General features: G+C 34.1%; 1 protein-coding gene across 1 annotated transcript; it reads left to right on the forward strand.

The window, feature by feature from the left end:
* Nucleotides 1–8475: 8475 nt before the first annotated feature.
* On the forward strand, nt 8476–14489 carry LOC133288680 (proteasome subunit alpha type-7). Its single transcript, XM_061486496.1, has 3 exons — nt 8476–8701; nt 8828–9242; nt 14079–14489. The coding sequence occupies exons 1-3, from the start codon at nt 8529–8531 to the stop codon at nt 14238–14240; spliced, it is 750 nt and encodes a 249-aa protein (XP_061342480.1). The 5' UTR covers nt 8476–8528; the 3' UTR covers nt 14241–14489.
* The last annotated feature ends 1573 nt before the right edge of the window (nt 14490–16062 follow it).

The raw sequence follows: 16062 nt of genomic DNA on the forward strand, positions 1-16062 counted from the left end.
GTCTAGGAACTAATTCCCACACACAATGTCTTTCAAATTGATTTAATTCATCATGCATAGCATTAATCCAAAATTCATCATTTAATGCATCATGAATATTACTAGGTTCAATTTGAGACACAAAGGCACAATTATTACATAAATTTCTCATAGAACGCTAGTAGTTAAGCCTTGTCTAACATCACCTAGTACTTGGTCAAGTGGATGATTTAATGCTACTCTTCTACTTGGTCGTAGGGTCTTCTTCAATTTGAGGAGCTATTGATTGTTCAGGTTGTGCTTGAGCTTCCTCTTGGTCATTCAATGAAATCTTTTCAAATTCACCTGCAATATCATCTTCAACACTTGCCTTTCGCGGCACATTAGCAGGATCAGAATATTCATCAAAAGTAACATGTATTGACTCTTCAACAATCATAGTTCTTCTACTAAACACTCTATATGGTTTACTAGATAAGGAATAACCAAGGAAAATACCCTCATCGAATTTGGAATCAAACTTACCTAGGTTGTCTTTTCCATTATTCAATACAAAGCATTTACAACCAAAGGCACGAAAGTGTGAAACATTGGGTTTTCTTCCTTTATAGAGTTCATATGGGGTTTTATTTAGAATTTTTCTAAAAAGGATACGGTTCGAAACATATCCCAGTGCTAATTGCATCTGCCCAAAAGTGTTTGGGGACGTTGCTATCATTTAGCATTGTCCTTGCTAGTTCCTCTAATGTCCTATTTCTCCTTTCCACAACCCCATTTTGTTCTGGGGTCCTAGGAGCAGAAAAATTATGACTTATACAGTTATTTTCACAAAACTTTTCAAAATCACGATTTTCAAATTCCCCACCATGATCACTTTTAATGGAAACAATATTCACACTTTTCTCATTCATACGGGCTTTCACTAATTTTTCAAAAGAATTGAAAGCATCACTTTTATGTTTCAAAAGTAAAAGTCTATGTGAATCGAGAGTAATCATCCACAATCACAAATGCATAGTAATTTCCACCATACCTTTTAGTTCTAGTAGGACCAAAAAGATCCATGTGCAAAAGTTACAAGGGACGTGTGGTAGTAACCACATTTTTACTTTTAAAAAAGTTTTCACTTGCTTCCCTTTTGTACATGCATCACACAATTTATCCTTCTTGAACTTAAGCTTAGGAAGACCTATTACTAGATTTTTGGCTATTACCTTATTTAGTTGACTCAAGTTAATATGTCCTACTCGTCTATGCCATAACCATGCATCATTATCTTTATAGACCAAACATTTAGGTTCAAGAGAAGACATATTATCTAGGTCAATCATATAAATGTTATCACATTTATGTCCAATGAATCTAACATTTTTATCATCCTTAGATTCAAGTATGCATGTGGAAGTATTAAATTTTATATCAAAGCCTTTATCACATAATTGACTAATGCTGAGGAGATTATGTTTCAACCCATCAACATACAACACATTATCAATTAATATAGTTGAAGAGTTACCTACATTACCATAGCCAAGAATTTTTCCTTTGTTGTTGTTATCATAAGAAACATTCCCGTGTTCTCGTCTATGAAATATTGAGAACTTTAAAAGATCTCCGGTCATGTGTCTTGAGCAACCGCTATCCAAATACCATTTAGTATTTTTTGCTCTAAAATATACCTACAACACAAGAAAAATAATATGATCTATTGGTACCCTTTATTTTTTTGGGTCCTTACATGTTAGTATTGATACATACGCTAAAGCACAATATTCCTATGTATGAGTATTGCAATATCAAGCACAAATGAGCATTATTTAAGGGAAAAATGTCACAAACATCATTGCTGTCCAAGTTGGACAGAATTGAGTATAAATGATTTATGGAGAATTTAACAACTTAACAACATTATTTTTAAGGTAGGAGCATGATACAATTAAGCACAATATTTATATTAAGCATGTGCATCAAAAGATAGTTCAAAACAGTCCATACATGCTTCTTTTATATCAAATAGTGACAAGATATCATGTTCAAAAAGAATATAACAATAAAACAGTCTATGGCACATGATTCATACATATCACTAAGTCTTCTTAGGAACATATATCATGTTCTTTACCTTAGGGATAAAGAACATGCTATATATATTAGGTTGAGGTTCATGCGATGTTGAGGCAATGTTGCTCCCATCTATAGTCCTCTTAGGAACCCACTCAAGATTAGTTCTTTTTAGGCCATATTTCTTAATATTACATTGATATACAAGATGACCACTCATACAACAATATGTACATTTCTTAAATGGTAGCTTAGACATGAACCTAGGGGAATAATGGTTTGTCTTTCTTGGTTGAGCAAAGAGAGGTTTTTGAAAACCAAGTCCATATTTAGTAGATTCAACCCTTTGTCTTTCAAGGAGGACATTCAAGTTGTCTCTCCCACTAGTCATTCTATCAACCATTATCTTTAACCTATCCACTTCATTAGATAATTCAACACATTTAACACATGAAATAGTGGAAGGGGGATTCACATCATCACATGATCCAACAAGATAATTCATAAAAAGATTTTCATTTTTAAGATCCTCATTGTCTTTCATTAGATCATTTACAATGGTTGTTAAACTATCAACATTGTTTTGCAAGTTATTTTTCTCCTTTTTAATTTTCTCAACCTTAGAGGTTAATTTTTCATTTTCAACTTGCAAACATTTATAAGCATATAATAAATCATCATAAGAATTTGGTGAATGACTTGTTAAATTTTTTTACAATGGTTGTCTTTTCTTATTTGGCCAGCATCTCTTCTTCTCCTTTTGTTGCACTTCTTGTTGAAGAATTTTGTGAATGACTTGTTAAATTTTTTTACAAACATTGTCATTTCGTCGTCTTCACCGGTGCTTGAATCACTTGATGATGTATCAGTACTTTCCTTACTTTCCTTTGAATGAGATTATGATACCTTGAAAGCTAATCCCTTTTGTTTCTTCTTGTTAAGCTCACGGTTAGCCCTTCTGTTTAACTCCAACTCGTATTCCTGAAGCTTTCCAAATAAGGTAGCTATTGACATTGTGGAGAGGTCTTTAGCTTCATAGATTGCCGAAGTTTTTGTACCCCACTCCTTAGTAAGACATCTCAGAATTTTGTTAACTAACAATTCATCATCATGGAAAATATTTAAAGTATTCATTGAAGTAACTATATGCATAAAACGTTTTTGCATGTCAAATATAGATTCACCCTCATGCATCTCAAGGAGCTCAAACTCTCTAGATAACGCATTTTGTTTAGAACGCTTTACTTCACTAGTACCTTCATGGGTTGTTTCTAAAATAAGCCACATCTCACGTGCGGTCTTACATGAAGATACTCGGTAGCATTCGTCCTTGCCAAGTGCATTAACTATTAAGTTCTTTGCTTTTGAGTTATATTGGGCTATCTCTAATTCTTCTCTAGTAAAATCTGTGTGTTCTTTAGGCACAGTTCTTCCATTGTCATCTAATGTGGTTGGAGGCTGATATTCTTCCTCTACACTATACCAAATTTTAAGATCTACCGACTCAAGGAAAATTTGCATCCTAGTTTTCCAATAGGGATAATCGATCTCATTGAAAAACGGAGGACGGTTGGTGGAACCACCCTCAAGAGGAATATTCTGATGGAAAGAAGCCATAGGATATTTAACTCTTTGGCAGATGTCTAATCACTCAGAGCACGAAGCTCTGATACCACTTGTTGGGCAAGTGGCTTCTTACATAGGACGTTTACGGAACACCTAGAGGGGGGTGAATAGGTGTTCTAAACTTTTTCAAAAAAAATTTCTTAGTAGATTCTTAAATTTGTAAAATCTAGACAAAGTTGAACAATTAAGCTCAATCACCACACCAACTAACTAGTTGACAAAAATCAATTTATATTACTATTTGAATTCAGTAAACAATTACACAATTTTTCTTCAGTCCCTATATGTCCAAAATAATTTTTCACAATGCTAAGAACAATGAAGTAACAGAAAACGTACCTTAGCAATTTATAGAGTATAAATGCAGCAATGTAATTTTCTTAAACAAAACAGAAAAATATTAATTCTGCTACAGCACTTTTAAACCAGAAATTAGGGTTACTTTAAGTCTCTAAACAGAATATTCAGAAATTAAATCATAGAGACAAGAGACACACGATATATCCTGGTTCACACCCACTAAGTCTAAGTAGGGTGTTACGTCCAGACTGAGGTCGTTGCAGATATTTTATTTATCACAAGTGTACCTGTTTTACAAACACGTGTCACAAGCAATCAAACGAAATATCAAAAACCTTCCTAGTGCCTACACTGCTACAAGCTCTGAGAAATTTCTCAAGCCTACGGAGTTCATCAACTCCTCTCACACAAAACCTCCACTCTCTTCAGTGGATTCTTGAGGCTCTAAGCCTTGAGACATACTCTCAAGCCAAGCACAAGGTTGCCAACCCACACGGTTTCACCCACACACCTAGGACAGATTTACAACACGCAACAACTCCACTTTAACAACCAATACAATATCTCAGATTTATACCAGAAAATTTATCAACCTATTACAATGTCCTATCACACTTGATATAACAAATAAGGCATAACAACAAGCTCCAAAATGATATGATGTATGCAGAAAATTTAGAGCACAAGTATATGTATCAAAAACTACAAATTTTCAGCAATAAGGAACTTGTATTTATTTATATCAAGTATCTAAATGATGGACACTAAAAATTCTGATTTAAACAGAAATTATCACACTATATCCAGAAAAATCATAATTGTAATTTCTCTCAAAATTTCACAAAAAATTCAGAATTAGTTCTAGATAAATCTTTTAGTAATAAACCACAAGAAATCTGAATTTTAAGCACAATATACCTCAATTAAAACAGAAAATTCATATTTAATATTCCAACAATAAAATTTCTAGAACAATTCAAGATTAGACTTCTAAACAATAAATCCTAAACAAAAATCTAAATTAACACAATGTATATAAAAAAAATTCAGATTTAATATATATTTTTTATTCAATCTTTCACAAAAAATTAGAAACACAAATCTTATACAAAGAGCATCAAGATTTCTATTATATTCACTTAATATCAAAACAAAGAAATCGAAATACTCACAATATATCAAAAAAAAAACAGAAAATCAAATCAACAATATCAAGTCCCAAGAGTATACCAAAGGATGCTCAGAACAAGGTTTAACATATTACCTCAACAAATCTCAAATTTTAAGTAAAGTAAAACATAAAATGTGGTTAGGGTTCTTCAACCTTTGTTCCAAGAATCTTGAATTAAATGCTTCCAAATGGTTGAGAACTTATCAAAGAGCAGAGATGGTGAGAGCTTTGAAAATATTCTTGCTTCCAAAACTATTGAGAAACTTTCGAAGAACACATACGATGATAGAGAGAAAACGAGATTGAGTTTTTTTCGAGAGCGTAAAAGAAAAAAATGGGTACTGAGAAAGTCTGAAAGATATATATGTGTAGAAAGTTTCTCTCTCTTTTTTATTATTATATACAACAAAATTCTTATCACTTTTTGATTTACGAGAAAGATGCAATCGGTTGCTTTTTACACTTTTTATAAAAGCTACTGATGGGTTTTATATTTTTATTTTAATAAAAATAAAACTTAAGACAAAATTAATTTTATATTCAATTTAATGTAACAAACCCACGTGACCATAATTTTTTTTAATCTAACTAACTTATATATATATATATATATATATATATATATATATATATATATATTTCGAAAAGAAAAACACGGACAATCAGTTACGTGACAGATGTTTATTATTTTTCAAATTGGTAAACAATCTTTTGATGAGTTTTATTATTAGTACTTTTACCTTTTTAATTTTTATTAAAACATTTTTAATTGACTTGGATTTTATTTTTAAAGATCTGTTTATTTAATTTTTTTAATAAGTCACTCAACATAGCTAAATACATGTTATGCAATGAAATGCAATGCAGCTTGGGATCATGCTTAGTGATATATCTAATGTGTTACAAGGAATCTAAAAATTATCTAACCTGAAACTTTAGCATCTTCAAAATGAGTTCTTCATGCTTTGACATCATCAAAACCATTTAGGCATAATCTACTTGAATTTAGGAGGTCCCTCATAAAGCACTCCAAGATGAAGGAATAAACGGGTTTTGACCACAAGACCAAGGGCTACAAGTTTTATGTAATGAGTTTTTGCTAAAAAAGTTACTTAAACTCAATCTACCAAGCTTCCTCTTTCTTCCATGGTGTCCACAGTTTTGAAGATAAAGATAGTGCAGATTTTGATCTTGAAATAAGGAAAGAATGACTTAATAAACTTTAGATATTTACTTAGTGTTTCAATCTTTCAAGCTATCCATTCATTGGTCCATTTGTCTTATCATTTGACTTGTCATCTAAGTAATACAATCTTCTAGAATGTTTGGTCTCTTGCAACTAATGAATTTGGCGTGAAACACATAGCATCATAATCGATTTATATAGCTGAAATATCAAGCCAAACAACTTGGTTATTAAATTACTCATCTAACCTACAACTTTTGACTTTCAAACTAACTTCTCATTGGTTCATTCATCTTTAGACTTTCAACATAAATTTCTATTGGTTCTTTATTTCAACCAAGACCTTTTGACACTTAAAATCACTACCATTGGCTACTTTTATTGACTACTTGCTATGACACAAAGTGTAGCCAATTACATGAAACCAAGTGAGTAAATCTTTACATGTCACCTTTGAATTTCAAACTTAAATCCTATTGGATTATTCCTATCAACATTTGACTTCCTTGACTTTAATAATACAATGATAGAAGGAACTCATGTAGTCACCGAATATGTATAGGAATTTCACAATGATACAAGTAATACAATGAGAAAGGAACACATTTGACTTCCTTGATTAATTCTATACTTTGACTTAATTTTAGGAATTAATCTAGACACCATTTGTCTAAAATAAGATCACTTCTATCTCATAAAATTCAACAAACAATTTAATTATACAATTCAAATCAAGTTTAGACTAAGTTTTACGTATTTAAAAATTAGTCCCTAAACTTTAGCATAATTATACTTTGACCCCAAATATTTCATATTAATTTCATTAATATCCTATTTGACTTGTCTGGCATGAACTGTATCATTCACTTAATTATCATGTAAATTATATGATATCGCTCACTGTTTTCTTAAATAAGTGTTTAACTCCATTAAACACTTAATTAATTTACTATCAAATATTTTGACGGGAAGAGTTGTTATACAAAGCCTCAAAATAACCTTCTCCTATCCTGGAGAGAGCGCTAAAACGTGCTAAGTGTCTTAGAAATGTCATTTCTCTCGATTTGGGCACGCTAAAGAGTGCTATAGGGCGCTAAAGCGCGCTAAATATGAAGAAAATGGGTTCAAAAAGCGTGCTAAAGCGCTACCTAGAATCAACAGAAACATACATTAGTAAAATAGTTATAACTGGAGCTATAAAACTCCAAAGTGAGTGTGGTTTGAACCTATGCGAAGCTAACACAAACACCTACAATCTTACAAAATTTTAGGACCATTGGATGTGCAAATTAAATCCATTTTATTTTGAATCTGGTGCTCTATTTCTGGAAGTCCGGTTGGGAACAACTAACTAGTGAGTTGCATAACTCAGGTTATACTTAACCAAATGATTAATGTTAAACCTTTTCGAAAAGCCCAAGGTATCTAGTTTAATATAGTAAAATATTAGAGCTTGTGGTGAGGTTGTCATATAATTTTCAACTTGTAATTGGTAATGATGGTTCAGTGCTAAATACGATTAAAAGGCTTATCATTTTAATTTTTAATTAATAAAGAACACTACATAATACCATTATTTGAATCTAACATCTATGATTCCCTAACTTGATATGGTTATGTTAATTAATACATAAGAGGATCTAATCTCGTTGTTTTGGAATTGAATCTTCTCATATTTTAATTAACATGATCACGTCATGTGGAAAAATTTTAACCATACAAAAAGAAAGAAAGAAATGAACTGCCATAGTCTAGATAGATATCAATAATAAAATAAAAAAATGTTTGTAATTTTCAATGACACAATTTTGTGTCATTTTAAGTAAAGTCATTGTGTTTTGATATATATTTAGTGGTTTTTTTATAAATTTTTTCTCCTTCATAGTAAAAATTTAAAAAATATTTTTATCCTACTAAAACTTATTTTTAGTTTAGTTCTTATAAAACTATTTTTAATTCAATCCCTGCATATATATGTTTAATTCAGTCTTTTGAAAAGGCATGACTCCCCCTAAAATATCAAAATATTACCCTGAGCATGGGTTATGTTCCAATGGGCCGGGGCCTAAACTCGGCCCATCATTATTAGTCTTCTTGTTGTCCAAGCAGCCTGCAGTCAACAAATACACTAATCACTGCTTTTCTTAAACGTTAAAGAAGAAAAATTAAGCTTTGGAATCAAAACAGAGAAGCAGAAGAAGAAGAATGGCAAGGTATGACAGAGCAATCACTGTATTCTCACCCGATGGCCATCTCTTCCAAGTCGAGTATGCTCTCGAAGCCGTTCGCAAAGGCAACGCCGCCGTCGGCGTCCGCGGCACCGATAACGTCGTCCTCGGCGTCGAGAAGAAATCCACCGCCAAGCTCCAAGACTCCAGGTTTTATTTATTCTCATTCTTTTGAATTTAGCATTTCTTTTCGTATTTAAAAAATAGATCCATTTCTCATCGAATAGGCATAAATCTGATGGTAGGGATACTGAGAATAGGGTTTTTGCTTTGCAGAACGGTGAGAAAGATTGTGAATCTGGACAATCACATTGCACTTGCATGTGCAGGACTAAAAGCCGATGCACGTGTGCTTATAAACAGGGCACGTGTTGAATGCCAAAGTCACAGACTCACTGTTGAGGATCCCGTCACTGTTGAGTACATAACTCGTTACATTGCTGGTCTTCAGCAGAAGTACACACAAAGTGGTGGTGTGAGACCCTTTGGTCTTTCCACCTTGATTGTTGGCTTTGATCCTTATAGTGGTTCACCTTCCCTTTACCAAACGGATCCTTCTGGAACGTTTTCAGCTTGGAAAGCTAATGCAACTGGAAGAAACTCCAATTCTATTAGGGAGTTTTTAGAGAAGAATTTTAAAGAAACTTCTGGCCAAGAAACTGTCAAATTGGCTATCCGAGCATTGCTTGAAGTGAGTTCATTCGTTCTTCTTTTAGTGTTTGTGAATGAATACCTGAATAGAGAATATAGACATGTTTGAATTTTTCTGTCTTTTATTGCTGTCAATGACTTGGGAGGAACCTCTAAGACTGTCTTCAGTTCTTTATTTTTGCGAAATTAATGAATTGGAAGAAACCTTTATTGAAACATTTGATTTCAAATTAGGAGGAACTTTTGGATAAATTACTTACTTGTAAGAGAGATACACATTCATATGCTTCATTTTGGGGGTTTGAGATGATGTGACTTTTGCTATTAGTTTAGACTGGTCTGAAGTAGCCGTCTTCGTACATTTGAGATCTCATCTCTGTCTGATTCTTTGTATAGAGTATACACAGTTTCTTGCTAGATATGGAAATTAACAACAGTTTCTGTAGTACATCGAACTTGCTATATAATATAGACATATAGCTCTGTCTTTTTGGTATATTTATCTTTGCATAGATTAAAGCTCAAATCTTATGCACTGATTTATGGAGGCATTTACCTGTGTTTTAATATATAATTTGTGCCTAAACTTTCACTTACATTTTATGATATTCCTAGCTTTCGAGTCCTGTTCATTGAACCTGTTTGTTAACTGTCTGGTACATTATTTGTACTCTATGCAAGTAAGCATACCATACACACTCAATTTTAACCATCACTACCACTTTACTCAGGATTGTGTAGAATGTCATTTTAAACTCTTCAGATGTCTAATAGTTCCCAACTTTCAGATTGTTTATGTATTAATATGTAATATTGACCTTCTAAGCATTCATGATCATTTCTGTACTAGAATGTAAGAGTGTACACATAACCAGAAGGAATATATGAAAATCTCGAAGGCTGTGTAATATATTTATTAGGGATTCGTGGTTCACTACTTCACACTTGGTTGAAAGGGTCTTCATCTAGAAAATTTAATAGAAAAATAAAAAGGTGTTTAACGCAGATAGTCTCAAGAGATGATGGTATGCGTTTTTCTTATTTTTATTTCTAAATTTCTTACTCTTGCATATTTGCAAAGAGGTCGTTTCTCGGATTCGAATCTATGCAGCTTTACCACTGCTCTAGGCTCGCCCTCTTATTAACGTCTACTTTACAAATTGACTAAAATTACAAGGACAGTGACATAACAGTATAAGATTATTTATGGAATATTCTGTTAAACTAAAAGTTTAAGAATTACTACAAATGTCCCTTTTATTAGCATGGAGGATGCAGTATTGTGTTCAACTTTGAAATTTAAGCTTATGTTGCTGTACTTCACAACCATGGAGCTTAATTCTCCCCCTTTTTTACGACATAATTTAGGTATTTTTGGTAAAATATTTATTTTTTAGGAACAGTGAACCAAACTAGTGTTTAACAATGCTCTGTAATTGGTTAATGGGTTGACCATATATTGACTTAAGTAAGCACAAGTCTGGTTAATTGTACTTAACAGCAAAATAATTTTGTTAGGAATTCTTAAGTTGTTATTCGCTTTTGTATTTTTTAGCTCCAAGGCCCAGAACTCTTAAGTGATCCTATTTTTAAGGTGTGTTATGCATACTTGGTAGAGGGAGACATCTTGAAGAATTTTTTTGGTGCATGAAGAAATTTTTTATTATAGAAGTATGTATACATATGTACATGTCTTGTTTGCATTCAAAGCCTTTATGTGTATGGTGTGTTATTCGCACTTAATACTTGCAAGGGTAGGGGTGAGGATCTGATGGAACCTAGAGTGACAATAAGAACAACATTGTATTTGATTAATATAAACTCCCAAACAGAGTTGCAATTACGGACTCCAATATCACAGTGACACTACTGGGCTCAGAACACAGACTCCATTCCTCTATTACAATATGAAAATACTAACAGTAACAATAACCAAAATGACAATGCAGAAAAATAAATGAAAAGATCTTACTCACTCTCCAAGACCAATATACCTAGGCTCCAAAGAGATCCCAAGAGATCCTTTCCCCAAACCCCACTCCAAATTCACTGAATACATACCCCTTTTCACACTACACACACTCTCCTTTTATCCTAACTCTCAGATTATTCTAGAACTTTCCTAACTAACTAACCACTCATCCCTTTCAGCCTATAGGCTCATCAATACTCCCCTTTTAAAACTCACCTTGTCCTCAAGGTGAAGGAAGAGGACAAGTAACGTGAGAGAGTTTCCATCAGGGTCCCATTGTTTGGAGCATCTTGACCACAAGTCTTGAGTGATTGTCAATTTTGTCCATGGCAGTACCACACCCTTCCACAGTCCTTGATTGTCGACCCTCTGTTCATCTCTAACTTCCACAAAGTATGTTTTTGTCTTGACCATCGAAAACATCAATTCTTGAGCCACTTGTATTGCCAGGAAATTAGGGGCAGCTCCTGTGCCTATTAACACAGCAACCCTCCTCCCTTCGATTTTTCCCCAAACCCTAAATGGTCCATTAGAAGATACCCCATCATCCTATACATAGTTAGCTTGAGGTATGTCTCTTCTTGGTCTTCCTTACCCATCATGTCGTCCTTCCCGGGATTCATGTCGTCAGCCTCTATACCACCCACATTTGCAGCTCTAGACATGCCCATTACGCTTTGCGTGCTCAGTTTTATCGAAAGACCTTCTCCCTCCTCATTGTGAGTTTGCCTCTTCCTCTTCCTCTTCCTCAATAGCTCCAACTTCGTCTTGTTTTTCTGTCATCTTCGGTGTAAGTTGCCGGAACCTTGCTCTCCATCGCTCGCTGCCATCAGTCGCTTTACTTGCACCGCTGCGTGCGAACGAGTTTGTAGTCCAACGATCGTTGGAGTTTTGCATGTTGCTGCCCTGCACATTGCCAATTCCGCTACACCGCCATCGATCGTCCATCTTCTCCACTGTCGGCCATAGGATTCTCGCGCGCTGGTCACTGTAGTTGTCGTTCTCCGCTAACTTTCCTTGTGTAGCCCTTTGCCCCTCACCCATGGCACCTGAACCCTGCCCAAGAGTAAGATGGGTGTCAGTGGGCTGTTTTTGTGGCCCAACACTCCTATTTCCTCCAGTAATTAAATTGTACCCTTTTTGTAGAGCTCTGGGCCCATTTCGTTTGCTCGGCCCACTACTTCCTTTAGTAACAAGCGTGGCCTGCCCCTGTAGTTCTTCGGTATTTCTGAAAGTGAGCCATGCACCATTATCAGTTGTGGCACAATTTGTTAATGCATTCTGGTTGTATGATTCAGTCCCATACCCAAATTCACTCATCCCAATTGAAGACCTGAATCTTTCGCTAACCTTTTCCTTCTTTTTGATTGCATCGTCTTCTTCTTCGTTTTTCGTTTTTTTTTTTGTCTTCCTCTTTTGTTGCTTTTCCTTTTTTGGTTCTTTTTCTTCTTTTTTCTCTTCTTCACCTTTCTCTTGGTTTTTTCACTTCTCCAATTTGTTCTACTTCTTTTTCTGGTAAACTGATGTGAAGACGAATCTCTGCCCGAATGTCCTCCTGAGCATCCTGCGTCATCTCCTCATCTGCATCTTCTTCGTCTTTGGTTTTTGCGTCTTCTTCTTTCTTCACCTTTTCTTCTTTGGCAAGTTCTTCTTCTGCAACCTCTCCCTTTTGTTCATCTATATCTTCTGCATTTCTATTGTTTTTCCCTTCGTCTTTTTTCTTCTCCTACTACTTCACTAATTTCGTCTTCATTTCCCCCTTCCTCTTCTTTTGTTCTATCTTCTTTGGCTTCTTCCTCTTTTTCTTCTTCTTTTTTGTGTTTTTCTGCAACTTGCTCTTCTACTGCATCACTTGCTTCTACCGTTTTTCCTATTTCTTTATCGTTGGCTGATGCTTCTCACTTTGCTTCTTCTTTCTCGCTTCTCATTTTTAGTTCTTCTGCAAAACAAGGATCGATGCGCCCTATTAACGAATGAATTGTTTCCTGCAGTTGACGAAAAGCATCTTCAACTCCATCCATTCTTACTTCCAAATGATCAAAGCTCCTCTCAACCTTCGTCAATCTATATTCCTTTTTTTTTTTTTTTCAGATCTGGAACATAAGCACTCTCAGGATTGTAGTGCTTTAATACCGATGGAACCTAGAGTGACAATAAGAACAACACTGTATTTGATTAATATAAACTCCCAAACAGAGTTGCAATTACAGACTCCAATATTACAGTGACACACTACTGGAGACACTACTAGGCTCAGAACACAAACTCCATTCCTCTATTACCATATGAAAATACTAATAGTAACAATAACCAAAATGACAATGCAGAAAAGATAAACCAAAAGACCTCACTCACTGTCTAAGACCAACATACCTAGGCCCCACATACCTAGGCCCCAATGAGATTCCAAGAGATCCTTTCCCAAAACCCCACTCCAAATTCACTGAATACATACCCCTTTTCACACTACACGCACACTCCTTTTATCATAACTCAGATTATTCTAGAACTTTTCTAACTAACCACTCATCCCTTTCAGCCCATAAGCCCATCAGGATCGATTGTACGCGGTCTTATCTTTACATTTTTGTAAAGAGATTGTTTGTGAGACTCGAACCAAGGACCTTGTGCTTACAAAGAGCAATCTTACAGTTGCTCCAAGGTTCACCCTCACACTTCCAACAATATTTCAAATTCTTCAAATATTGTTAGACCAATGACTAATGAAACCTGATAGTTGTATATTGGCTTGTACAATCAAACAATGAATAGTTCAAGTAATTCTTCGTATTCCTGTTACATATTTACAGTAGTATTGTGGATTAGTTGCTCATTGTACATTTGGAACTTTATCTGATAAATATACTTCACTTTTGACTTTTCCTTGTCGGCATATGTATTTAGGTTGTTGAGAGTGGAGGCAAGAACATAGAAGTTGCTGTGATGACTAAGGAGCATGGTCTGCGTCAACTGGAGGAAGCTGAAATTGATGCCATTGTTGCTGAGATTGAAGCAGAGAAAGCAGCTGCTGAGGCTGCAAAGAAAGCCCCACCTAAGGAAACTTGATTTTATGTATCTTTAGTTCTGTATTATGCGAGCATTGTTCTTGCAAGGTGTTGGCTGTACTTACCAAAGTTAAAATTGATGTCATTTAAAATTGGAACAGAGAAAACAGCTGCCGAGGCTGCAAAAAACAATCCCTTCTAACGAGACATGATTTTATGTTAACTTTTGTTTAGCTCGTGAATTGTTCTTGCTAGGTGTTGGCCGAAATTAAAATGACTGATTTGTCTGCTTTATTATTTTTGAGTCGCATTTGTCAAATTGCTAGCGCTTCTGAATTTTCAAATTTAGTTGAATGGTGCATCATAATAATTGATTGGAAAAAAAGGTGGACCGGAGTGAATGGTTCGACCAGAAAACTGATGAACCAGTGTCCGGTTCATTTTGCACACACTATTAACTGACCAGCACCACGTCTATTTTTTAGACTTGGTTGCTGTTTTAAATTTCTTTTCTGTAGTTTCTGTTTAATCTGGTTTTCTAGACTAGAACGTCCTCAATTACGAAAAAAAACTTAAAAAGTTCAATGTCTTATAGCTGCAAAGGCTCAAATATGAAGTGGTGTATAGCTGAGGTATGACATAATGGTCTCTCTCTTAGCTTTTAGATATGATGTAGATATTTCAGTTACTTTTTTTATGTAAGACTTCTAAGTAGTCTTTTTTTTTTTTTTTAAGTTCCATATATGTTGAATGTTTAGATGTTTCATTTATTGTTTAATGTGAGAATTTGAAGTATTAAATAACATAATGGATATTCTTTATTTGTTTTATTCTTTATTAAATAGAAATTAAGTAATGTATTTCAGAGCTATATTGGTTAATATTTTATTTTATATGGTATTTGTTGGATAATTATTATTTAGCTTCTGATTATTTATTTATTTATTTTATCTGGCAAGGCATACAATATGGTCTAATTTATTACTAAATACATTATATAATATTAAAAAATATTATACAATGTATAATGAAGGTTAACCAAAAATCTTTTTGAGCCGAATGAAGATTCAACATCAAGTTACAAAGGTTTAAATATGAAGTCATATAAGTAATGTTTATCTTCCAAGTATAACGCTCTTTTTAAAAAATAAAAATAAAATCTTTTGTATATGTTGTATGCTTGAATGTTTAACTTATAGTCCAGCAATAAGTAACATAATGGAATTTTTTTTTTAATTAATATTTGTTAAATTATTATTATTATCTGGAATCCAGACAAATTCAACAACAATTAAACAACAAATATATTGCTTACCAAAAAAAAAAAAACCAACAAAGATATTGATATCACAATACCTAGACATTACGGAGATAATAACAAGTAAACGCAACAAAGAAATGATAAGGAAATACAAAAGGGAGAACCATGAAAAAGAGAGTAAAACACCAAAAGACCTCACTCATTCTCAAAGCCAATATACCTAGGCCCAAGAGGTCCTTTCTCAAATTCTCACTCACCAAATAGCTTAATATATGCCTCGTTTTCTTCACGTCTCCTTCACCTTATATTAGTTACAACCTCCTACTTTTCTCTCTCCTTTAACTAACTCTATTGGGCTCTTCTACAGTGCTGGATCTGGGCCCACTTGTCATAGCCCGACAATAATCCCCTTCCAAGACTCACCTTGTCCTCAAGGTGAAGGAAGGAACCAAGATCAGTGTGAGAGGACTATCCACCTGGGTCCCATTGCTTAAAGGATAATGCTTATTTTTTTTATACAAATAATGCTATATTTTTAGTGTCATTTCTGCATGCTTCATTAACCTTATTGTGTTTTAGCCATGGAGGGAAATTGTAACATCCCGAGCGCTAACGAGGGCGG

The sequence above is a fragment of the Gastrolobium bilobum genome, unplaced genomic scaffold (assembly GCF_033153095.1).
Source record: "Gastrolobium bilobum isolate Gb01-03AN ecotype WA unplaced genomic scaffold, APGP_CSIRO_Gbil_v1 utg90221, whole genome shotgun sequence".
NCBI lineage: Eukaryota > Viridiplantae > Streptophyta > Magnoliopsida > Fabales > Fabaceae > Gastrolobium > Gastrolobium bilobum.